Source organism: Cheilinus undulatus, linkage group 13 (genome assembly GCF_018320785.1).
Source record: "Cheilinus undulatus linkage group 13, ASM1832078v1, whole genome shotgun sequence".
Classification (NCBI taxonomy): Eukaryota; Metazoa; Chordata; class Actinopteri; order Labriformes; family Labridae; genus Cheilinus; species Cheilinus undulatus.
In genome coordinates, this window is record NC_054877.1 from 3,424,297 (window position 1) to 3,450,102 (window position 25,806).

The 25,806-nt window shown below is 39.3% G+C and overlaps 1 protein-coding gene across 4 annotated transcripts in view; it reads right to left on the reverse strand.

Moving 5' to 3' along the window:
- Window positions 1-229: 229 nt before the first annotated feature.
- Window positions 230-25,806, reverse strand: part of LOC121520098 (NACHT, LRR and PYD domains-containing protein 12-like) — a 53,450-nt gene continuing 27,873 nt past the window's right edge. The window contains exons 2-11 of one of the 4 annotated variants that reach the window (XM_041803369.1): window positions 25,398-25,508; window positions 22,864-22,974; window positions 8,869-8,944; window positions 8,531-8,747; window positions 6,524-8,303; window positions 6,274-6,441; window positions 6,016-6,183; window positions 2,478-2,645; window positions 2,007-2,053; window positions 230-1,647 (exon numbers count right to left, since the gene is read on the reverse strand). In XM_041803369.1, coding sequence (XP_041659303.1) covers window positions 1,121-1,647; window positions 2,007-2,053; window positions 2,478-2,645; window positions 6,016-6,183; window positions 6,274-6,441; window positions 6,524-8,303; window positions 8,531-8,747; window positions 8,869-8,944; window positions 22,864-22,974; window positions 25,398-25,501 — 3,366 coding nt within the window. In that variant the 5' untranslated portion in view covers window positions 25,502-25,508 and the 3' untranslated portion in view covers window positions 230-1,120. Of the gene's footprint in view, window positions 1,648-2,006; window positions 2,054-2,477; window positions 2,646-6,015; window positions 6,184-6,273; window positions 6,442-6,523; window positions 8,304-8,530; window positions 8,748-8,868; window positions 8,945-22,863; window positions 22,975-25,397; window positions 25,509-25,806 lie in introns of those variants that run through there. The other 3 variants (XM_041803370.1, XM_041803371.1, XM_041803372.1) reach the window with 3 other exon arrangements.

Sequence of the window (25,806 nt, forward strand, 5' to 3'; positions counted from 1 at the left end):
CTTGATATGACACTGTTTCACTAGTGTGAAAGCCACTTCAGACTCCATCACAGCATCCAAGGCTTAATCTTAAACGGAGATCCCCATGCACAGCCCAGGTACCCAGGTGCTGGTCGGTAGCAGGTCCAAAGTAAACAAAGAGAAATAATCCGCCGCACACTGAGATAGACTTTACTGTTTATTGAGAGCAAACAACGCGTTTTGCCAGTAGCATCTTCAGGTTCGTCCAGCATAAACAAACGGGTATACACAGGTGTGTTTAATACACATGGTCACATGACCAATTATCAACCAAAACACTCAGTTTAACAACAAACATGGAATATATAGTACAATAGAGTAACAAGAATAAAGAAACAACATATGTGCTGTACAAAGATCAAAGGTGAAAATCCATAACAAGAAGTGCAAGACTTGATAGACCCAGGTTACAAAAATATATATTAGTTCATATTAATGCTCAGGATCAATAACCTTCTCAACCTGGCCTGCTGGAGGAAGTTTGTTATTAAAATTAAAATGAAGCAGCTGTCCCTCTCCCTGCTTAGGGTGGAGAAATTACTGAAGGTTAGGGAACCTATTTCATCTCTCCCTATGGGTCTGTATCACCTATAAGGAAGATAGGACAAATAATAAGTATTTACATCTCATAAATCTCATGCTTATTTGTAATTTTAATGACAAACTTCTTCCAGCAGGCCAGTGTGTTTTTACCACAGGTAGAATGGGAACATCATCACAGCTTCATCATCACACACACAGACTGCCAAAAATCAATCCTGAGAGAGCTGCTTCATAGTTGCTTTTGTTTATGACCAAAATTAAAAGAGACAATGAAAAACAAAAGTTCATTTGATAGGGTTTCTGAATACAAATCATTCACAGCTATCTAAGCCTGTGCTCAATGACAGTTTGCGCTGTGACCCATCTTCCTGGCTGTGCGTCAGCCACTCATTCTAATAGGCCAGCGCCCTCACCATCTGCGGAGGGCACCAACAAAATGAAAGAAAAGTGAACAATGTCAAATGAGAGCATGTCATAAAAACTCAAATGTGGCTCCTACAACAATGTTGGCTCAATTGTATGTTGTATGATTTGGATTCAGACAGCAGAGTTTGAGCTACAGAGAACACAGAGATGCTGAGGAACCTGAACCTAACCTAAACCCAGGATAGAGCGGTTCAGTGAATGTGGTGTTGAAGGTGTGGAGGTGGATCAGTCTGTCAGAGGAGACTCTGTAGAAGGACAGAGAGCCAGCAGGATGGTCCAGATACACCCCTACTCTACCAGAGGATGAAGAGGAGGAGGAGATGGTTGTTCCTCTGTCATTGTGATAGACATAGTAACCATGATCAGAGCAGATTAGACTCCAGGACTGATCATTATATCCAAACACACATTCTTTCACGTCTCCTCTCCGTCTGATTCCTCTGTAACTCACTGATACATGAACCCATCCTCTCCACTCGACCTCCCAGTAACAGCGACCAGTCAGACCAGTCCGACACAGCAGCTGATCCCAGTCAAATCTGTCTGGATGATCAGGATATGGCTGATCCTCCTCCACACCTGTCACCGTCCTGTTGTTGTCAGACAGTTTGAGTCTTCTGTGCACTGTGTTTGTGTCCACTTCCAGCTCACAGGCGTCTGATGGAGAGAAGGAGACACAACACAGCTGACGGTTATCATGTGATCATTCCTAAACAAGGTTACTGACAGAGTCAAACTAACATTTCATATTCAGCCCTGAATCCTGTTTATCAGCCCTGAAAATCTACTTCCTGTTTCTATTTGAATGTGAACAGACCACAGTGAGCTGCAGCTCTAAAACTGTTTCTGTTTGATGAATGTCAGGGATTGTGAACGCAGATGTTCATACTCTCAGACCCAAAGACTGAGATGGATTCAGACACAGCCTCAATCAATCATTGTTGCTTCAGATCCTTACCTGATTCGTGAATCAAATTCATTTTGTGTTCTCACAAATCAAAAACTCAGACACTCACACTTCTTTAGACCTGGTTTCAGTCTGTGCCGTCCACCATGGTCCAGCCTGGAGGAAGAAACAGAGCCAGTTTAGACATCAGGGATGGGTCAGGATAGATTCAAACATCTTCATTCTTCATGTTACTTCATTTTCCTTTAGTTTTTCTGCTTGTTATGCAGGACTATCACTAGATGGTGGCAGTAGCACATCTGAGAACTGTTTGATCACCATCATAAAAATCACCAAAGAAGAAGAGGGTCACTTCATTTTCAGTTAGTGATTTTCCTCCAAATTCATATCCCTCTCTTATACAATAGGCCTGTACTAAAAAATCAATAATCGTATTCCCCCCACTCTCTCTCCAGTTTCCCACTGTATCCATCCACTATCCTATCAAAATAAAGGCATAAAGCCCTTGTATAGCTGAAGTGCTGAGAGCCAACTTCAGTAGCTAGTAACAGTCCGCCTCTCTGTGTCTTTCTGTCTGTACCTCAGTGTCTCCAGTCTGCAGTGTGGATCCTTCTGTAGAGCAGACAGTAGTTTCTCTCCTCCTTCTCCTGGATGATTGTAGCTCAGGTCTAGCTTTGTCAGACAGGAGGAGCTCAGAGCTGAGGCCAGAGAAGAACAGCCTTCCTCTGTGACCAAACAGCCAGACAGACTACAGACACAGAGACAGAGACTCATAAAAAAAAGGCTGGAACTGAGGCGTTACAGTCCCAGAGTCCAGGCCTGCTCATGGTACTTTGAGTGGTACAGAGTGAGACATTTGTCTTTGGCTCTTCACCCACAGTGCAGCCAGAATGAAAAACACTTCAACATAAGACACTGAGTATCAATAAATAACCCCACCCTAAAATCAACAAATAAAAGAGGTGTATAAGAGGCAGGATCTTCTAAATGCTGATGAATGAAATGTGTCACAGCTATGATGGCATTATCTGTTCCTCTGTTGTTCCTGTATGCAAACTGAAAAGGATCTAAAAACCAGCTGACCTCCTCTTTTACCACATTCATCACAATTTACTCAAAACACTTCATTACAACTGAAGTAAGAGCTGCTGGGCCAAAGTCATGACTCTCTTTACAGCTTGGTTTTTAGGAACAGGAATAATAACAGAGCGCTTCCACATAGACGGAACAGAATGTGTGTCCAGAGATTTCTGCTAGATGGGGCACCAGGCCTCTGCAGATTCTTTACTGCAGGATTTACATAAACGGCCAGAGATGAAATCTGGTCCTGGTGCCTTATCAGGACAGATGACTAAAGAAAGTCTCTCCACAACATGCTGGTCAACAGTCACTAGAGTTCAGTGCAGCTAAAATGTCCAAGTCTTCTTTTTTTCCTGTGAGAAAACTCAAGTTTCAAACCTGCAGTAAAAATCATTTCACCCATTTGCCCTTTCTCCCTCATTGAACACATTAATACTGCTCTTAGCAGGGGACATGGTCCTCATCTTTTTCATTGAGTCCCACAGGTTTCTGAAGTTCCTACACCTTTCTAGTTCTAGTTACAAATCATTGCTTAAAGGGGCTCTATGTAAGATTTTTGCTTTAAAACTTCCCACTTTTGAGTATATAATGGTGTGCACTTTATCCCGATGTGAAGAATGAGGCTCTTTATGTCTTCCTTGTTTGCCTGTATAAGCCTGTGGAGTCGTTTCTCTGTGAAGAAATCAGGCCGAATTTTCCACGAAATCTCAACGGAAGTGACGTCGGGTACTACATAATGCGTGCACCCCGTTGCTCTGTTTATACCTGACAATGGTGTGTTGAATGGAGAAGGCTGCTTCCGCAAGTAAACGACCGGCTAGCTCAGCCCAAACACCCACACAAACTCTGCGAAAACATAAAAAAACTAAGACAGTTTTATCTGCTGAAGCCCGTCAAGCTAAAAGAGAGTGTAACCGACGCAGGGGGAAATGGAGGATAAATATTGATGGAGCATTTGAGAAATAGAGGTAGCTTTGCTCAGCGCTCAGGATAAATACCGATCCAGAGATGGCCGTCTTTCTGTGGAAAAGATAAAGCATCACTCTGGACCATGAAATACAATGTAGTGTTTTATACAGTATAAACCATATGCTACATCACATTAGCTTGCTTACAAAGATGCTATCCAAACAACGAGAATGTCATGTTACTCATTTAGTGTTTTCCGGATAATATTTCATCTTTTTCTTGCTTCCTGGCACTGGACTTAACTTACTGAGTTTATGTTTTGATAGTTCATAAAATATCTTAAACACATAACGTCAGCTATCTGATATCCGTGGTCGAGGCACCATTATCAGAGCTAAGCAATGTTTGCCCTGTTGCTTCTGCTCTAAAACGCGTCCCATTCAATACACTTTACACATTACACACATAAAAAGACAATTAAATTGGTCAATGCTGCACTAAGTCGCTAAGTTGTTCATTCATAGAAATGGTCGCAAAAATATCGTCCTTTTTTAATAGCCTTTGAGCCGTGTCCGCACTAGAGGTTCAAATATGCTTTATTCATTTTCATTTTTAGTCCATGGAACTCTAAAGTGTTACCTCACTTACCTCCTCTGTATACACGATGCCGGTAAATCACCTTGGTCTGCGTGTGTATCAGCTGATAAACCGGAAGCTCGTTCATGAGCAAGGAGCGTGCCGTCGTGGATGAGCAACACAATGTTGTTGTAGTTCGCCCAGTGGCCGGCGGTGTCGCTACACTGATATTTTTCTAAATCTTGCATAGAGCTCCTTTAAATCTAGCAAGCCCCAGTGCAAGTCTTTGTTGCAGTGGACTGAGAACAGTTTGGAGGTCCTAAGAAGATATCGTTCACTGACTGGAGAATTTTCCATAACCTGGAGCTGAATGAGGCTACTGACACTGTTACAGAGTACATTAAATTCTGTGTCAACAGCGTTGTCCCCTCAAAAGAGGTTATACACTCCCCTAACAATAAGCCTTATATTACCAAGGAGGTTAAAGCTTGCATTAACAAGAAAAAACATGCTTTCAAAAACTATGACCAGGTGGGGGCAGCTGCTGCTCAAAAAGAAATAAATATGATGCTACACAAGTCCAGACAGAAGCATCGGGCTGCCATTAAACAAAGCTGCAGCTCTATGGACAATAAAAAACTTTGGAACTCCATGAGAAAGACAACTAATATGAACCCTGCGAAAAAACAGCTGGTCACTAAGAATGAAAGTGCAAATGAACTTAAGGACTTCTTTTTACGCTTTGATACACAGAACTCTTCATCAATATCAGGGAAAGAGTAAGACCTCCTCTGCAAGCCATCACACTACGTGAAAACTGATCCTTTACAAGTTCAGTCTGTTTTCAAAAAAAGTGTGCAAAAGAAGTCTATGGGCCAGATGGCTTGCCTGCTTGCTTGCTAGAATATTGTTCATCTGAATTAACTGAGGCTTGGTGCCCTATCTTTCAACTGTCCCTTGACAGCCACACCGTTCCTGCACTGTGGAAGAAGTCTACTATCATTCCCATTCCTAAAGGATTTTAGCCCTGTTGCATTAACTTGTATTGTTATGAAGTGTTTGGAGAAAGTCATTGTTGATATAATTTCTTCGCCCTCTACAGATTGCATATTGGAAGGGTCGTAGCACTGAGGATGCGTTTTTTCAGTGTGTCTCATCTTATAAGTAAACATCTTGAAAATTCAAGGACTTATGCCAGAGTTTTATTTGCAGACTTTAGTTCTGCTTTGACACTGTAAGACCTCATCTGCTTGCTGAGAAGCTCCTCAGCCTACAGGTTAACCCTGTAGTTATTAGATGGTTTATTCCCTCTTGACCGAGAGGTCAGAAGAAGTTATTGTGAACGGTACTCTTTCTACAGCCAGAAAATGTAGCATAAGGGTACCCCAAGGAGCTGTGAGCTCTCCTCTCTTAATTACACTTTATATTAACAACTGCAGAAGCAGTCATCAAAATAACCTTATGTCCATGACAAATTTCCCCCTGGGAACAATAAAGTTTATCTTATCTTAGTTGGGAGACTTTGACTCAGTTGTCATTGTTATTGCACTAACCTGAGAGAGTCCAGTCTGCAGTGTGGACTCTCCAGTCCAGAAGACAGCAGCATCACTCCTGAATCCTGCAGTCGGTTGTTACTCAGGTCCAGATCTCTGAGGCTGGAGGAGCCGAGGACTGAGGACAGAGCTCCACAGCTTCTCTCTGAGAGGTTACAGACACTCAGCCTGTAAAAGACTTTAGGTTAGTCAAACAAAAACTCACAAAAGACTCAACATATTAGTCGGCCAACTTAACAAAAGTTGTGACATCCTGACCTGAGCGACTCCAACTTAGACCCTGGATCCACAAGTCCACAACAAAGTTGCTCAATTCCTGAATCCTGCAGGTCGTTGTTACTCAGGTCCAGATCTTTGAGACTGGAGGAGTTGAGGACTGAGGACAGAGCTCCACAGCTTCTCTCTGAGAGGTTACAGAAACTCAGTCTAGAACAGAAACAGAGATAGAAATAAGTTGATGTTTCTAAATACAGACTACTTTTATCAGTGCAGTTGTGAGTTCACCTACAGAGCTTTGTTGGAGGCTTTGACCACTGGCAGCAGCCTCAGAAGAGCCTCCTCTGAAGCAGAGTATTTCTTCAGGTCAAACACGTCCAGATCTTTTTCTGATGACAGTAAGATGAAGACCAGAGCTGACCACTGAGCAGGAGACAAAGACATTCTGGAGAGATGTCCTGATCTCAGGAACTGTTGGATCTGCTCCTCTAGAGAACGATCATTCAGTTCATTCAGACAGTGGAACAGATTGATGCTCTTCTCTGCAGACAGATCCTCATTGATCTTTGTCTGGATGTACTCGACTGTTTTCTTTCTGGTCTCTGAGTCACTTCCTGTTTGTGTCAGCAGACCTTGTAGGAGATTCTGATTGGTGGTCAGTGACAGACCCAGGAGGAAACGAAGGAACAGGTCCAGGTGTCCATTTGGGCTCAGTAAGGCCTGGTCCACAGCACTCTGGTAGAGCTGTGTCATTGTAGATCTGGATGGTGTTTGTTCTTCTTCCATCAGATTGACTCCAGAGTTGATGAAGGTCTGATGGACATGAAGAGCAGCCAGAAACTCCTGAACACTCAGATGGATGAAGCAGAACACCTTGTCCTGGTACAGTCCTCTCGCCTCTCTGAAGACCTGTGTGAACACTCCTGAGTACACCGAGGCTGCTCTCATATCGATGCCACACTCTGTCAGGTCTGGTTCATAGAAAATCAGGTTCCCTTTCTGCAGCTGCTCAAAAGCCAGTTTTCCCAGAGACTCCATCATCTTCCTGCTGTCTGGACTCCAATGTGGATCTGTCTCAGCTCTTCCATCATACTTGATGCTCTTCAGTTTGGACTGAACCACCAGGAAGTAGATGAACATCTCAGTCAGGGTCTTGGGCAACTCTCCTCCCTCTCTGGTCTTCAGCAGATCCTCCAGAACTGTAGCAGTGATCCAGCAGAAGACCGGAATGTGGCACATGATGTGGAGGCTTCGGGATGTCTTAATGTGGGAGATGATCCTGCTGGCCTGCTCCTCATCTCTGAGTCTCTTCCTGAAGTACTCCTCTTTCTGAGGGTCAGTGAACCCTCTGATCTCTGTCACCATGTCAACACACTCAGGAGGGATCTGATTGGCTGCTGCAGGTCGTGTGGTTATCCAGAGGCGAGCAGATGGAAGCAGGTCCCCCCTGATGAGGTTTGTCAGCAGCACATCCACTGAGGTGGACTTTGTGACATCACTTAGGATTTTAGTTTTGTTGAAGTCCAGAGGAAGTCGACACTGGTCCAGACCGTCAAAGATGAACACCACCTTGAAGTCTTCAAACCTGCAGAGTCCTGCTTCTTTGGTTTCAGTAAAGAAGTGATGAAGGAGCTCCACCAAACTGAACTTTTTCTCTTTCAGCACATTCAGCTCTCTGAAAGTGAATGGAAATGTGAACTGGATGTCCTGGTTGGCTTTGCCTTCAGCCCAGTCCAGAGTGAACTTCTGGGTTAAGACTGTTTTCCCAATGCCAGCCATGCCCTTCGTCATCACTCTTCTGATTGGTCGATCTCTTCCAGGTGGAGCTTTAAAGATGTCTTCTTGTCTGATGATTGTTTCTGCTCTGTGTGCTTTCCTGGATGTTGTTTCCATCTGTCTGACCTCGTGTTCATGGTTGACCTCTCCAGTCCCTCCCTCGGTGATGTAGAGCTCTGTGTAGATCTGATTCAGAAGGGTTGGGTTTCCTGCTTTAGCGATCCCCTCAAACACACACTGGAACTTCTCCTTCAGCTTAGACTTGAGTTTATGTTGGCAAACTGAAGCAGGAGTTCCTGAAAGAACAAGCAACAAATGATGTGAATGAGCTGATCCTGCAAAAAGCTGTCATCTAAAAGAGAGGCTGTGCAGTTCTTCTTCCTCCATCAGTTTCATCCAAAAATCTCATCAGATGTTCAGTGGGTATGTGCAGAATATTAAAGCAGAGTGTGGAAATGTAAACCTCCTCTTCATCCCTCCATCATCTTAAATCTACGTTTCCTTTTTACTTTGAAAAACGTACTGTTCCTCAGACAGTCAGCCAGCTCATACTGCTTCATTCTCCTCAGGAAGTTCTCTGTGATCTTCACAAAAGCCTCTCTGCTGCTCCTCTGCTCTTCATCTTCACCAACCAACACCTCCTCATCCTCACTGTGACGTTCTGGGTTCTCCTGACTCAGAGCCTTCTGAAATCTCTTCAGTTCCTTCTTCACAAAGGTGATAATGTTCTCCTCCAGCAGCTGGAACACAAAGACAATCTGAATGTTTAGAGGACAGCCTGTGTTTGATCAGACAGACTGAAAAACACTTTACCATGATATCTAGATATATGTGCTCCACTGTAAATGATGATATACACACCATAAATATGGAGTCCAGCTCTGTTTGATGCTGCTTGGACTGATCATTGAAGAACTCTGATGTTTCCAGCTGACCTCTGGAGAAAAAATATCAGCTTTAAGGACATTTAATGACAGAGTTTGAGAGCTAAACAAAATGGCGCAGGGTAAATGTAGGAGCTTTAAATGATAATCACACATTTACTCTGGTATGGACGTAGGCTTATTGAAAGAGATCAGATCCTCAATAACTAACCCCCAACACCTCTTACTTAAACCCCACTGACTCAAAGGAGGTCTCCAACGTCTTGGCAGTCTGCTGTGGTGGCCCCTCTACTCAAAGATGGAGACCCTCCTCTAGTTGTCAACCTCAGGCTACTTTACAGAACTACAACTATCGGTCTAACAGAGGACCCTGGCTGAGGACACCAACAAAACCACATCATCTGCAAAAAGTAGATTCTGAGTCCCTCAAACCAGAATGTGTCTGACTTGAGAAAAAGGGATCCATCATCCTGATCTGTAGGGATGAGAACCAAAATCTGGTTCGTCTTGGCAGTCTGCTTTGGTGGCCCCTCTACTCAAAGATGGAGACCCTCCTCTAGTTGTCAACCTAGAACCAGAATGTGTCTTGAGTTTGCTTTAAGAAAAGGGATCTATCAACCTGATCTGTAGGGATGAGTACTGAAATCTGGTACCAACATGGCACCAGTTCCTGACAGTCCAAATAAAAGGCACAAAATACCTTATGGAATTAACATACAGGGTTTTTCCTGGCTCAGTCTGAGTTAGAGGTGGTACCAGTCTGATCATGTTCATGCTGACCTTTCTAGGAGGGTCCAGGGGTGTGCTCTCCAGGGAGACAACGTTGTACATTTTAAAAATAATGAGATCAATCTATTTCCTGAGGGGAGCATCCCTAAATCCCCCAGACCCTGTAAACAGTCTTTTGTCTACAGTGTAAATAAACCCATTCGCTTTTATGTTGTTATAACAGTAATTCTAAACAGGGCACATCTATTATTTCAATAACATGGTCTTAATGTGAGAGTTATGCTGTTGTAGAGGCTTAAGCAACCCTTTAACCCCCTGAGGCTCTTCACATGGGCTGACGTACTGACAAACTTTACTGTGTCTGATGAAAGAGTCTGAGACTAAATGTACATTTTAACACTGCTCATTCATTGCTGCTCCACTACATTATGTCATTAAACTGTAATTAGTGGGGATGCTGAGCATCCACGCTATTGATATTCGTGTTGACCATTTTGTTTTTCATTTTTCTTCTTCATCCACTATCTCCTCCTTCATACTTTGTCGTATCAACACTGTTTCAACTTTAAAAAATTCAGTTGCTTTGTCATTCGACTGCTATGACTTTTCTCGTTTCTAACTTTTATAATTTTTGAAATAGAGGCTGAACTTCCCGAACTACTGCTCTCCTGAAAAGTATTTGGTCCACATTTATGATATACACACGTGGACAAAATTGTTGATACCCCTCTGTTAATGAAAGAAAAACCCACAATGGTCACAGAAACTACTTGAATCTGACAAAAGTGATAATAAATAAAAATTCAGTGAAAATTAACCAGTGAGATTCAGACATTGCTTTTGAACTGTGGTTCAACAGAATTATTTTAAAAAACAAACTCATGAAACAGGCCTGGACAAAAATGATGGTACCCCTAGAAAAGACTGAAAATAATGTGACCATAGGGACATGTTCAACCAAGGTGTGTCCTCTAATTAGCATCACAGGTGTCTACAAACTTGTAATCAGTCAGTTGGCCTATTTAAAGGGTGACAAGTAGTCACTGTGCTGTTTGGTGACATGGTGTGTACCACACTAAACATGGACCAGAGGAAGTGAAGGAGAGAGTTGTCTCAGGAGATTAGAAAGAAAATTATAGACAAGCATGTTAAAGGTAAAGGCTATAAGACCATCTCAAAGCAGCTTGATGTTCCTGTGACTACAGTTGCACATATTATTCAGAAATTTAAGATCCACGGGACTGTAGCCAACCTCCCTGGACATGGCCGCAGGAGGAAAATTGATGACAAATCAAAGAGACAGATAATACGAATGGTAACAAAAGAGCCCAGAACAACCTCCAAAGAAATTAGAGGTGACCTCCAAGGTCAAGGTACATCAGTGTCAGATCGCACCATCCGTCGATGTTTGAGCCAAAGTGGACTTCATGGGAGATGACCAAGGAGGACACCACTGTTGAAAACAAATCATAAAAAAGCCAGACTGGAATTTGCCAAACTGCATGTTGACAAGCCACAAAGCTTCTGGGAGAATGTCCTATGGACAGACAAGACAAAACTGGAACTTTTTGGCAAGGCACATCAGCTCTATGTTCACAGACGCACAAATGAAGCATACCAAGAAAAGAACATTGTCCCTACTGTGAAACATGGAGGAGACTCTGTTATGTTCTGGGGCTGCTTTGCTGCATCTGGCACAGAGTGTCTTGAATCTGTGCAGGGTACAATGAAATCTCAAGACTATCAAGGTATTCTAGAGAGAAATGTGCTGCCCAGTGTCAGAAAGCTTGGTCTCAGTTGCAGGTCATGGGTCTTGCAACAGGATTATGACCCAAAACACACAGCTAAAAACACCCAAGAATGGCTAAGAGCAAAACATTGGACTATTCTGAAGTGGCCTTCTATGAGCCCTGATCTAAATCCTATTGAACATCTGTGGAGGGAGCTGAAACGTGCTGTCTGGAGAAGGCACCCTTCAAACCTGAGACAACTGGAGCAGTTTGCTCATGAGGAGTGGGCCAAAATACCTGCTGAGAGGTGCAGAAGTCTCATTGAAAGTTACAGAAATCATTTGATTGCACTGATTGCCTCAAAAGGTTGTGCAACAAAATATTAAGTTAAGGGTACCATCATTTTTGTCCAGGCCTGTTTCATGAGTTTGTTTTTTAAAATAATTCTGTTGAACCACAGTTCAAAAATGTCTGATTTTCATTGGTTAATTTTCATTGAATTTTTATTTATTATCACTTTTGTCAGATTCAAGTTATTTCTGTGACCATTGTGGGTTTTTCTTTCATTAACAGAGGGGTACCAACAATTTTGTCCACGTGTGTAAACAACAAAACCTAGCTACACATCTCTCTTGCTCACAAAACAGATTTCAGGTCAAAAGGATCAACGGTTTTTGCACAGTGAGCTTAAAAAGCGTGACTGCAGTTCCCTTTCAGAACTGCAGCTCCCAGCATCCCTTGCAGCACTTTTCCACTGTTGTTGTGTTATGGGGTTTTCTGCACAATTGCACACCGCTCTCCACCTCTCTGCACAAAAGAAAAAAAAGGCACTCTCATATATCCCCCAACGACTTTTCACTGTTAAACATTAAATGGATGTCCATTTTTATGTAAATATGATGCTTTTAAGAACTAATCTGGCTAAAATGATCTACAATGAGACCAGGAAAGGTGGATCTCCTATAATGGATCGATAACAAAAGGATTTAAGCCCTGATGTTTCTAACAGTGTGATTTCTCTGTAATGTACTGTTTATCTTGTGCAGATAGAAGTCCTTTAGGAGAGCTGACTGTGATTAGGTTGATGAAGCATGAGAACAGAGCATGTGTTTTGTCTCATCTATCATTAAGCTCCCTGCCTTTTTATATGAAACTACAAACTTTGTTAATGTTTGTTTTCACCTGAGGAGAAATGCTTGTAACATTGATTATATAAATGGGATTTCCAGAAATCAAAATTGTGGTTAGCTAAAACTGAGAGTGGCTCATGAATCAATGAATGGTGAAATTCATGACTTGAACAGTGATTATTAATCATTATGGTTATAGCCACTTGAAATGATATTTGGGGTTGGAGAGGTGCTGCCATGGCGCTGTCATGTGGATGTAGCGTATGCATCAGATGTCGCCCACAGTTGATGAAGTAGGCACTCAGGGGAGTCGAATGTCTGCTCAGGAGTTTTGAATATTAGAGGGAACATTGATTCTCACCCTTTTTACCCATTTTTGTTGCTTTTTGACTATTTTTGCCACCTTTAACTTGTTGTTTTTGCTACTTCGAGCTGTTTTTGTTACACCGTTTAGATTGTGGCTCTTGCAAAGGTATTTTTCTACAATTTGGCTCTTTGGTTGAGCAGGGTTGAGTAACACTGCTGTGAACAATATCTCCACAATCTTTAGCACAATCTCACACAACTTCAGCCTTTAGACTCAAGAGGCTACTCTGTCAATAAGGCACAGTTCAGTTTTTGTGTTACCTAAATTCTATATTTTAAACAAAGATTTCACATTCTTCATGAATCAGGTATTGCACTCTTCAGCTTTATGCTATTTTCAGCAATTTTCCACTTTTTTCAGCTATGTTCAAGCTATTTCTATGCTTTTTCAGCCATTGAATACCAATTTCAGCTATTTTTATGCTATTTTAAAGTATTTTAAGGCTATTTTCAGCTAATTTTAGGCTACTTTCAGGTTTTTTTTTTCATTTCTTTGCTACTGAATGCCATTTCCAGCTACTTTAACGGCATTTTATGCTATTTTTATGCTTTTTTTTTTTTTTTTTGCTTTTTCAGCTACTTTCAGCAGTTCGTCCACAGTCTAGCTCTCAGCATCCCCATGCAAAAACTGGGTCAAAAACTGGTTACCTTCAGGTGGAACACCTGTCAAGACAAAGATCTGTTCTATTTATAGAAACTAGCCCTCATTGGCTCATGAAACTGTCTTATTTAAGACCAAGTTGAAATCATTAATTTTTTCAAGGAACAAAAGAATTGTTTGGAATCCACTGTTTTTTATGAGACCCTCTAAGTTCACTGCCTGTACCCAGAGGAAAAATCTACTGCTCAAAGCTTTCTCTTCTATTGCTTGTGAGACAAAGTTGTGATTCTCATCTCAGCCTCATTTTGGTTTCTATTGTGTCTGAAATGTTTCTCAGCTATTTCTCCTAAAATTCACTAGGAGAAATAGGTGAGACAGAATAATTAGAGGGAGTCATTCTTGAGACTTATGAGAGATACCTTGCTAATCTCAGTTCAGTGTTTTTACTGGCTCTGTTGTTTCTCCATTGGAAAAGAAATGAGCATTACTGGAACTACTATGGAGCAATAAGTGATTCTCACCTATTTCTCCTAAAATTCACTAGGAGAAATAGGTGAGACAGAATAATTACAGGTTAGAGGGAGTCATACTTGAGACACCCCCGCCCCCACACACACCCATATATAGAAGAATAGATATATGAACACTCACACACAGCGATGTTGGTACTAGTAAGTCTTTATTAAAGTGCACTAACAACAGTAGTAAATTGATTTTGACCAACAGTTCAATCCCAACTGAGTATTTATGATAGCTGTAATAACATGTTAGCACTTCAACAACAGCTAAGGCTACTCCACCATTGTCATCCTTATAAAATCGGAACCATAAATGTGCCTCTTATCAGTAAAACTAAATTTTTCAAAACAGACATGGACAAACAGTGTCTCTAACAATGTTTCAAGAAGTATCAGCACAGCTTTACAACACATAACATTCAACAACTTCTTTAAAGCTCATTATGCAGCATTGTATATAAGGGCTTTTTTAAACATGGTCATCTCATCAATTGTCTATGTGTTTGTAGCTCTCATGCGACATTGGTTTATGACAGCTTTTTTGACCTTACTTTTCTCAACCGGTGTCCATCCATCCAGTGCACTACAGCGTATTATATAAGCTGCAAGAATAAAAGAAAGAAAAACAGCACTAATTAAAACTTGGATAATCTAACAGCAGTTATCACAACAGTATTGACATTTTTTATTATCCTGATATTGAAAATTCTTATTGTAATATCTCTATGGTTCACACAAGAGAACGCAGTAAAACTGGGGGACACTGAAAACCTTGAAACAACCACAACATTAAATGTAGCTACATAATATATGGGGTCCCAATAGAAAGTATGGACCAATTTAGCTATATGTGGTGATGAATGTGAGGAGAAAGGGCAGAAGACAAAGGGAAAAACAAACTAGAAATAAAAACTAGAATTATAACAACTTAATTTTTGAAAATAATGCTGCATTTCTTTAGATTGAAAAAGTTGATGGTTAAATCCATGTTAATCAGTGCATGAGGTAGATGAAGCTTTATTGAAAAACAAAAACACTTGGTTGACACAGGTTGATGTTAAAACTGATTTTTTTTAGATTTGCAACTATTAGTTTATTGGTTATGATTTACAACTGATTAAGGGCATTTGAGGGGAATAAATTTCTGATACAAGCTTCTTAAAAGCCCAGTATAGAACTCTAGCACAGTCTTGTGTCACAACCCCAAACGCTTGTGTTGGACAACCTGGTAATGAGAAAGTTGCAGTCAACCATTCTCAGAGTTCCATATAGAAAGCCAAAGTCAACCCCTTCTAGTGGACCCTATGGGACCTTATTTCTGGAAAAAAATATGTATTTTTCTATCTCGATTCAAATCAGATATTAATAGGAATGACATCATGATCTCGACCTTCAAAATTAAAAGAAAAATCGAGGATTTAGCCTTGCCCCCAGTGTCATGTAAAGCAGGCAGGCCAAGAGGGACAATGAGCATATTGTGATTGTGGCCACTGTACTGCAAGTGAACATTACCTACTCTAACCTGAAAGTGCCAATTAAGACACCATGGCAACTGGTGATATAGGAAACACATGAACCAAACTTCCTCCTGCTTTTCTGAAATCAACATGTTAATTTTGTCGACTAAAACTAGGACTAAAAATGAACGTGGACAGCCTTTTTTACACGAGAAAGACTAGACGAAGACTAACAAAAATAGATAAAATAGAATAGAAAATAGACTCAAAGTAAGTTTAGTTTTCATTAAGATGACTAAAACGAGACTAAAATGTAATTAAGTTTTTTTCCATCAATCAAAATCTGTGATATTTCTCCACTGTGGGTAAATCTGTCAAAAACAATGCATCTATATTCCTTCTGCCTCTCAGCTGTAGAAAGCAGGTTTGGCAGAGTGCAGAGAACACACTACCATGGTTTGGTTCCAGATTCAGGCAAGAAAATGAATTGCTTGGATTAAAGGTCAAGACTAAAATCTTTATGGACTAAAACTAGACTGAAACTATAAGAGGTTATAAATGTTTAAAAAGTGACTTAAACTGAACAGCATTTAATCTAAAGACTAAGACTGAGACTTAATTAAAAAAACTGTCAAAATAAACCCTGATTTATTGCCTTCCAAATGAGTTGTGCCAATAAAATTAACGTTACCTACAAGAAAATAGTTTATTTTGAAATTATGTTGTTAATAAATTATCTCAATTTGACAATAAGGCTATAGTGTGGCACATTGTTAACAAATAATGGAGATTATATCACTCATGACACCATGTAAACCATCTTTTAAACGACGAATCCAAAATCAAATGAGTTATCATTGCATAAAAGCAATTAATCTAGATTAGACAGTCTAAAAGTGATATTGACATCTGTGCTAAAGAGAACAGAAGATCAAAAATCTAATTAATTGTGACCCTAAAATTGAAAATCCAATCAAATCAAGGATTTGGAAAGTCACGGCACCCCTAATATGTATGACAGTAAATAACAAAAGACAACTTAATTTCTAATCCCATGAACTGTGAATGACTTAAACATTTGTTAATGTATATCACTACAAAATGTTACCTTGCTGTTATTAAAAAAATAAGCATGAAAATAGTTAAGAATTTAGTAGTTTTGTATCAACCCGGACAGTAAACTAATACTCTCATCTTGCACAATATACTATACATCAGTAGCATGAGCTTAGCTGTTAGACGCACAAATGTATCTTGCCTTATGTGCTTTATCCAGTGACTCATGTTCCTTTTCAGCCAGATAGCCAAAGAACAAGCAAGAGCCAATGTAGCCAATATATGTGTACCTGCGTCCCAGCACAAAACACACAGGCATCATGTTAACACTGGATTCAACAGCTCTAGTTGGCATGACGTCACCTGTGCAACTCTTGGGTGTGTTGTCTTTCCAATTACACATTTTCACAGTCTCATACAGTTTATCAACATCTGTGACTTTATGAGTTGTAATGTTGTATTTTAAATTGATCAGCATCATATGTGTAAATCATGACACAATTCAAACATGATCAAATGATTAGTTATCTCTCGCTGTTCACTGCCACATATATTTTTCCAAAATAAGGTCCCAAGGGATACACCTTTGGCTCTCTATATTGGGCTCCCAAATGTTTTTACCAATTAATTTCCAACAATTTTCCATAAAATTTCTTTTTTTAACTACTAAATGATCAGTGTACTTACTTAGGATTCCATTGACTTTGGACTGATCCAGGACTGTCTTTCCATCTGGCACCTTTCCGTGTTTCCCAAATACTACAGCATTTTGGCGCTCCTCTGCATTAAAAAAATCATCGAAAAGAAGATGGAATAAGTGATGCAAGAAACATGCTACTATATCCTATTGGTCTCAATTCTAATCCTCTTAGACCTTAGCACAAACTCTCTCTTTACTTATGCCTTTAAATAGCATTAAATTTAGTAGCCTAATTGTCCATTTTCCTGACACTTCTGCACTCACGTGACTCTTTTAAATGGTGTTCATTATTTGATTTATGCACTCCATATTCTATCTTTTCACTTTGTTTTTCATTTTATTATTTTATGATTATGCATTTTAATTTTTTACACATTTTCTATGACACACCTGATGCTGTAATTCTTTGTTGTAAAGCACTTTGACTTGCAATAATTGTATCAGAGGTGTTATGCAAATAAAGTTCACTATTATTAATGTATAAACCAATAGACTGTTGAGAATAGAGTAGGATAGAAAAGGGTCATGATCTGTGTCCAGGTGTGCTGGTGGGAGTTTTTTTTTATGTGAGATAATTCATTTTATATCAATTTTTAGCTTTTTACAATGCTGTTGAATGAAAAGATTGTATTTAGCAAACTTTTGTTCTTAATATTCTTCTGTTTTTGTCACCTGGCCTGTCCTCTCTTTAAAATTGCCTTTAGTTAAGGTCAAGCTGCTGAATATGTTCAGTAAATTGTCAATACATTTTAAACTATTAAATCCTAAAATCAGCAAACAAGTGGCAAAACAACTTCTGCAGTATCAACTTCATACCTATTTGCAATTTCATGCCCTTCCAGGCAAAACAGTATCTATTTTTTCAAATGAGAGATTTAAAAAAGTAAAAATAATAACATTTCCAAATCAATCTCCCAGCCCCAAATGTAGTGATAATTTGACCAACCGTGCTGCAAAATTCTTCCACTAAAATACACAGTTTCAATTGGATTGGAGGATTACTCTTACTTCTCTGTCATTTCTTTACAGAAATCCTGTAAACCAGTGTCTGTGCCTGAAGCTGCAGATTAATTGATAATCATACTAATTATAGATACTAGACATTGTCAAACAGACGTTAATTCAAAATAACAGTCACTTTAAAGACAGCTAAGCCATGTAATAAAACAATAGCTCAGTTACCATCTCGGTCATCTCTAGGTGAGTCAGGGTCTGGTTCATAGAAATGTATCTTCTTCGTTGGGTTTTCTTGCTCTTTTGGGCAGCTCCTTTTTAGTATTTGCTGCTGGGCCATCCATTCTGTTAAATACATACAAGTGCATCACATTTTAATTAGCCAACTTAAAAAAGTGCTTAAACTTCTTACTTAATTCATCCTGTCATTATGTCTTGTATTTGGGAACAGAGTACAACACATGTTGATATATTTGGATAAGTAGATCATGTTAATTTTACCATATCAGACCACTCAGGAACTGAAAAACATAATCTAAAATCCACCAGACAAACAACAGCAACACAGAGGGATCCTGAAGGAACATCAGATAAAAATCCAGACTGTGACTGAGTATTTAAATATATATACTGTATATATGTGTACACACACATATAAAAAAACATAGTCTTACTAAATGAAAAAGAAAATGATTTTTCCCCTCAAACTGTATGTTATTTACATAAATTGGGCATATAGGTGATTCTCCCATGATTAAATGTTACTGCAGTAAGTTAACAGTTGGCTAACCTACACAAGTTCCAAACAACATGAGGTTCTGGCTAACAGCCTCGCAAGCTAGCTTTACTTTTTACCACATATGCCGACCAGTTTCTTCAGGAAGTATCAGGACAACACACTCGAACAAGATACTCTAAAATGTACTTACTTTTATCAACATTTCATTTGACAAAGATGTGGCTTACCTTCTTTTTCGTCCTGAGACGGTTTCGCGCTCCATTCCGTTACTCCACTACACTACGAACGTTAAATCAGCCCCGTTTTGGATTAACCAATCACGATGCAGTGTAAGTGACTGATGGCGCTCTCTTCCAATGAATTGACGACGTTGCGGCTGGGTTCACAGTTCAAGATTTGGGCCAAATGCAACTTCTGTGAGTGGTAAGTGGATAAAGCAACACTTTTTCTACTATTTCTTTGTTAATAGCCCAATCTGAAGTTATTTATGTTGCATTTTAAGAAAAAGTATCTGCCACTGGGACGTTTTAATCAGTTGAATGATATTAGGTATGCATAGGTGAAAATCAAGTGGAGGGGGTGTTTTGGACCCCCTCAATCCGAGACAATCACTGAATTGCCCCCACCCCCCAAAAAATCCTCATTTCATTGAAAACATGTAATTATGTAATACATGATATGCCTTGACTGTCCTTCTTTGGGTTGCATACTCAAATTAATCTGGTTAAAGATTTTAAAGACCGTCCCTGTCCCCCCTCCAGTGCTCGAAAGTGGTTCGGTCCAACCTCCCTCTCCTCTCCCTGCGGTTGAATTCATCCAGAAGTTGTCGACACTCACAGACAGACAGGCGCAGATGACAGGAGGTAGGGAGCAACTGAAGCGACTTCAGGGCATCAACTCTTTAAAAAACGTATAAACATGTAATGTAACTTAATTATATACATGAAAAAGATGCTACTCATCCCTAATTTAAATTAGGTTGCCCTCTGCCTCGCTAGCTAAAGTTAATGGTAACTTGCTAAACAACGTCCCCTGTTTACTATGATAAACTTTGATCAGAGCTGAGTAAGGAACCAAATCATTAACTACTACGTGATAGTTTCATATCATAATGCTGAGGGAAATATCTTTATCTGAAAACGACAAAATGCAAAAGATTCAGCTATAGAAGTTGACAAACACTGCAGACAGTATCCAGTTTAAAAGGCAAATTCAGGCACTCAAAACGTGAAAAAATTGTAAATAAAATAAAAATATTAATTAAATGAGGAAGGAAATATTTAAAATTCTTTATTTTAATGGCCATGTCATTTCAAAAGTCTGGCTTTTTAAATCATTACAGCTGATTCATACATGTAGCCCAGTTTTATTTATATACCTGGTAAATTTTAAACAGCTGTGTAGCTGGTTGATTGCCCTCAGGTCTTTAAGTCTTCCTTAATTAAATGTGTTGCTTTATTTTGATAGAATTGAAAATAAAATTGCCACCATAACATACCTTTTTTCGTAATTTCAAAGATAAGAAAGAAAGAATTTGTGTAAGTAAAGTTTTAATTGCATTCTATTTTTTATGCAGAATCAAATTGTATATACAGAAAAAAATATCTTATTAAACAGATTTTAGTCTTGTTCCAGCTAGTCAGCATTGCTTCTCTCATATTTGTGTAAATAACCTGTAAACTGTGTATGCATGCATGTTTGTGATCATTTGTGTTTTAAAAATAGACATACGGTATTATGAATTTATGTTTAGTTTATGAAATGCTTATTTCCACTTTTGCTTTTTTACAGGCATATTTTAAATATGTTTGAAAATGGCACATAAGTAAGACTCACACTGGAGAAGAAAAGTGAAGAGCCAACAAAGTACTTGCAGAAGATACAGAAGAAAGGTGAGGGAATTTGCATTTCATAATTTTTATATATTGTCACTTTACTAATACTTACTGATATTTCCACTCCACTACATTTTGGAGACACATTTTATTGATCAGTCCACTACAGTACAATATACTAAACTACACTACACTACAATACACTACACATACTTTAAGACTTCTGCTCAAGTACTGTTCATATGGGTAACTTTAACTGTTACCAAATTCTTATTTTAACACCTTTACTTTTACTTAAATTGGACTTTTGGTATTTTATTTAAAACTGGCCATCTGTTTTTTTCTTCTCTCAGCTACATTTCATCAGCTCCATTGCTTTTGACAACATTCTTTAATGATTTTATACATATAAAAAATCAATTAAATTTGAAAAGACAGTCTGCTAAGATCACATTTATACGTAGGATTCACAAAATATTAAGAACATGTCTGAGTATAACCTAGTACAGTTTAATAACAGCACAAATTACAGCATCCAAAGTTTCTGTTTAAGTAAATCAGCACCTCTCTTGAACAGATCCAATAAAACATTCACAGTATAACCTCATGAAAGGGGGATTTATAACAGGATTTGACCTGGTATGACTTATAAATTGGCAAGTTAGTGTCAAATCTGGTAACTTTTTACTGTTATACCCTGTTTTCATTGGGACACACAAAGAGAGGAGAACGGAGGTAACACAATGAATGTGCAAAAATGTAAAGCAACCATCTCAATTTACTCCAGCATGAATCATTGCCAAGCGATAAGAAATTGGTACAATATATTCCACCTCTTTTGTTTTTCTCTAGAATCATCAGACTTGAGGCCAGATGACTGCAAGTGACCAGTTCTGGAAGCGTATCTGAAGGCTGATGACTGTACTGATCTGGAATACTGTTTGATCACAAATTTGTGTGACCTACATAACGCCAACCAAACATCCCAGTGCTGTGGACAAACAAGTGAGATGCATCACTCTGGACTTCATGTTGAATCGGAACCTGAACAGCCATTTCACATTGATACATTTGTTGATCACCTATCAGAATTTGTTAGGGAATGTACTTTGGATGATATTTAATGAGGTCCTGTTGTTTGATGATGACCTGTCATTTGAGGACAGTTCAGCTAAAAACCAAGAAGAGGGAACAGAACCCAAAAGCTCTACAAACTCTGGAGATCATCCACATAAAACGTAATGCTTTTTTCAGCATTATATAAACCAAATTTTCTCACTGCAAGGGTCATAGTGTAGCATTCTGTTTTTTGTTCTGATGAATAATTTCATTCACAAATGTGTCCGTTATTGGAGGCAATGATAGTGGTATTTTTAAATGACATCTTGGGAAATAATATACAGGACTTTATGTAAATACTTTGTTGAAATAGACACTTTATAGCCTTCAAGTTACTAATGAATTTAGTTTTTTATTTTACAACATGTGTTATGTCTTTTATGTAGTCCATGACAAAACTGAATTACGTGCAGTGCAATACTTAAAAGGATTTATAGAACATATAATTAATATAAAAGCAGAAGATCTTTGCAGCCTACAATCATACATTTTCAACAATTCATTTTGCACAATAATAAATAAAAAATATTGTGTAGATTACAATAAAATCAACAAGATATCAGGTGAATAAAAACCACCAAAATATGTATCTAAGTCTGAGAATTCAATGAGTGCTTGTGGAGAGCTCTTCATTAGCTCTGTGTGAGCGCAGTGTGAGATGCATGAACTGAAGCTGGGATGAGAGTAGATTGAGTTCATAAAGAGAGCTCTTTGATGTCTCTGCCTGAGATCACAAAGAGACACAAAAGTTGAGAAACTTTGAGAATTAAATTAGAGGCTGATGAGATCTCTTCTAAAACTTCAATGGAGACTAAACTGAGATTCAGTGCATCTTATTGCTCAGGAGAAAAAAAATGAGAGACAGGAGAAATACACCTTAGTCTCAATTTGGTGTCACATAGATCTCATAGTTGTCTAGGAGAAGTAAATGAAACATTTTTGAGATCTCTTTTTGGATTTTCTTTTCCTCTGGGTAGGCCCCTGGGACTCACCACACTGATGTCAACATAACTTTTAATTTATTTTATCATTTCTTACCTTCTATCTGCAGATTGTTTGAAGTTCATAAAGTCATATTTAGACTGATCACTCTTCATGGACACACAGCTGGGTTCAGGAGAGTCTGAGCTCTGCTTCTTAATCCTGAGACTAAAAAAACAGCAAGATATGTTTACACATAGTAGTATAGTAAACTTAAAACAAAAAGTAAGGCAATTTGTGTTTGGCACATTATTTCTTTGTTGTAACAATGCTTCTTGGCAATAAATCTTATACCACTGGAGAGCCTGCTTATTACCCTTTTAAATGATGCCACATTTGTAAGGAACATGCATTTGTGGGATGAGCAGCAGAGCTGAGTGTGTGGGTTGCCCCCATGAAAAATGTGCCAAATCAGCTCTGCCAATGCCAAACAGCTGATTCTGTCATTGACTCTTGTTTGTTGTTTGGTGGATTGGATGATTGACATTTGAAGAAACAAGACATATTAATGATTTAACAATTTATTCATTTAACTAACAGGAGCCTCAGTAGCGTGTGGAAGAACCATATACAGCCACAACAGCCTGGCTCCTCCTCCTCATGCTGGTCACCAGCCTGGTGACACACTGCTGTGGGATGGCATCCCATTCTTCAACCAGCATTTGTCGCAAGTCAGCCAGCATGGTTGTGTTGGTCACAGCACACCCAAGCTGATCCCACAAGTGTTCAGTGGGGTCAAGGTCAGGACTGCTGGCAGGCCATTCCATCCTCTCCACTCCCAAATTCTGGAGGCAGTCTCTGATAAACCCCGCTCTGTGGGGGCAAGTGTTGTCATCTTGGAGGATAGAGTTCTTGCTGACAGGGTGAGAAAACAGTATTCTCAGTATTCTTGTTGCCACTTCGCTGCCTGTCTCTGACATTCCCCGTTATATGGAACTTGGCCTTCAGTTTGGAGATGGTATTAGGGTTCACTCTAAACAATGCCGCAACTCAGTTTTGCGGAACACCAGCTTGAAGTTGCCCAACTGACGGGCCCTATCCACATCAGTCAAATGTGGCGTGTTGATTCTTGAAGCAGACATCTACTGACCACTGTAGCAGGGCCCATGCTCACAGGTGCTGCCAATCAGGCACCTGATTGGCAGCACCTGGGGGTACCAGAAGCTCAAAACAAGAGTCAGAAGCAGCAACAGCATCAGCTGTTTGGCATTGGCAGAGAAGATTTGGCACATTTTTCATGGGCGCATCCCACATACTCAGCTCTGCTGATCATTCCACAAATGCATGATCCTTACAAATGTGGCATCATTTAAAAGGGTAATAAACAGGCTTTCCAGCTGTATAAGATTTATTGCCAAGAAGCATTGTTACAACAAAGAAATAATGTACCAAACACAAATTGCCTTACTTTTTGTTTTAAGTTTAGTTATGCTGCTATTTAAAAGTGATGAAGATGATGATGACGATGATTGAGGAGGAATACCCCGACTGATCAGCAGTGGATCATAAGTGACCCTTTGCTAAACCCCTCCCTAGAATAGCCACTATCCAATCCAATGCAGGATTAGTAGGGGTCTATTTTCAGACACGTGCTCAGCTCTAATGAAATATCCATGTCCACTGTTCTTCAAATTAAGGTATGTCAATCTTTTTATTAAGGTAACTTCAGTCTGAACACAGTCAATGAATAGAAAAGCACTCAGAGAGTGCAGACCTCCGCCATTAGCCCTATCTCCCAATAGTGGAGAATCCTTTAAAAAATTTCTGGATCTGTCCCTATGTGCCCCCCACCATGGCATTCGTGGATTACTCCCTTCCCGGTGGGGTGGAAACACTGTGAGGCAAAGCATTGGCTTCACTACAGGTGGACTGTCATGGCAGAGGCATTGCCAAAATGACACAGCCAAAATGATGCTAGGATTAAAGTTACTCATGTTTGCCATCTCCTGGTGTAAAGTGGTAACAGCGCAGAGCTCCTATCTCCCAATGGTACAGAATCCTTAAAAAAATTCCTGGATCCAGACGGTGATCCGGATTACTCCCAAAATCTAATCAGTTATTCCTTATGCCATTTCTGACATTTCCTGAAAATTTCATCAAAATCCGTTCACAATTTTTGAGTTATGTTGCTAACAAACAAACAAATTAACAAACAAAAGAAAACAAACGGACCCGATCACATAACCTCCTTGGCTGAGGTAATAACAATGTTCCACCTTATCCAAGCTCAAAATAATACACATCAAATGTCAATTTCAGTGAGGTTACTCAGGTTCACATGGTTCAGAAACTCGATGTTTACGTTCATGGACCTGAATGCAGGTTCCTGTCTTTATTCTCACTATGAGCTGGAGCTCCATCTACTGGTCAGAGTCAAAAATACACTCAAATTATTTCAACACACTGTGGCTCCAACACTTCTCAGTGATGATGTTAGTCCTCATAAACTGATGAACTCAACTGTAACCACTGTTCATTTAAAACTATAAAGTCAAACCCTCCTGGATTATTTCTATGATGATGGAGAGATGATGATGAATGAGAGACAACAGTGATATCATGTCTATAGTTTTTATTTTATCATTTCTTACCTTCCATCTGCAGATCGTTTGAAGTTAATAGAGCGATCAGTAGACCAGTCACTCTTCATGGACACACAGCTGGGTTCAGGAGAGTCTGGGCTCTGATCCTCCATCCTGATACTGAAAAACAACAAGATATGTTCAGTTATTAATGTGTGTATTTAGAGATGATATGTTTATGGGTCAGTGACATAAAACTCTTCGTTCATTGAGGTTACACCGTCTGACATATGCAACTAATTTTAAATTAAATAGTTTAGTAATCAGACATTCTGAATGTTATCATTATGTTATACAAATGATTTTAAAATAACATGAAGAATTTTTATGGTAAAATAAAATGTTGCTGTTTTACCTTGGTTGTACCACCTGACAGTGAAAGTGTACCTGCCCACCTGTGACTGAAAAATATTTTTAT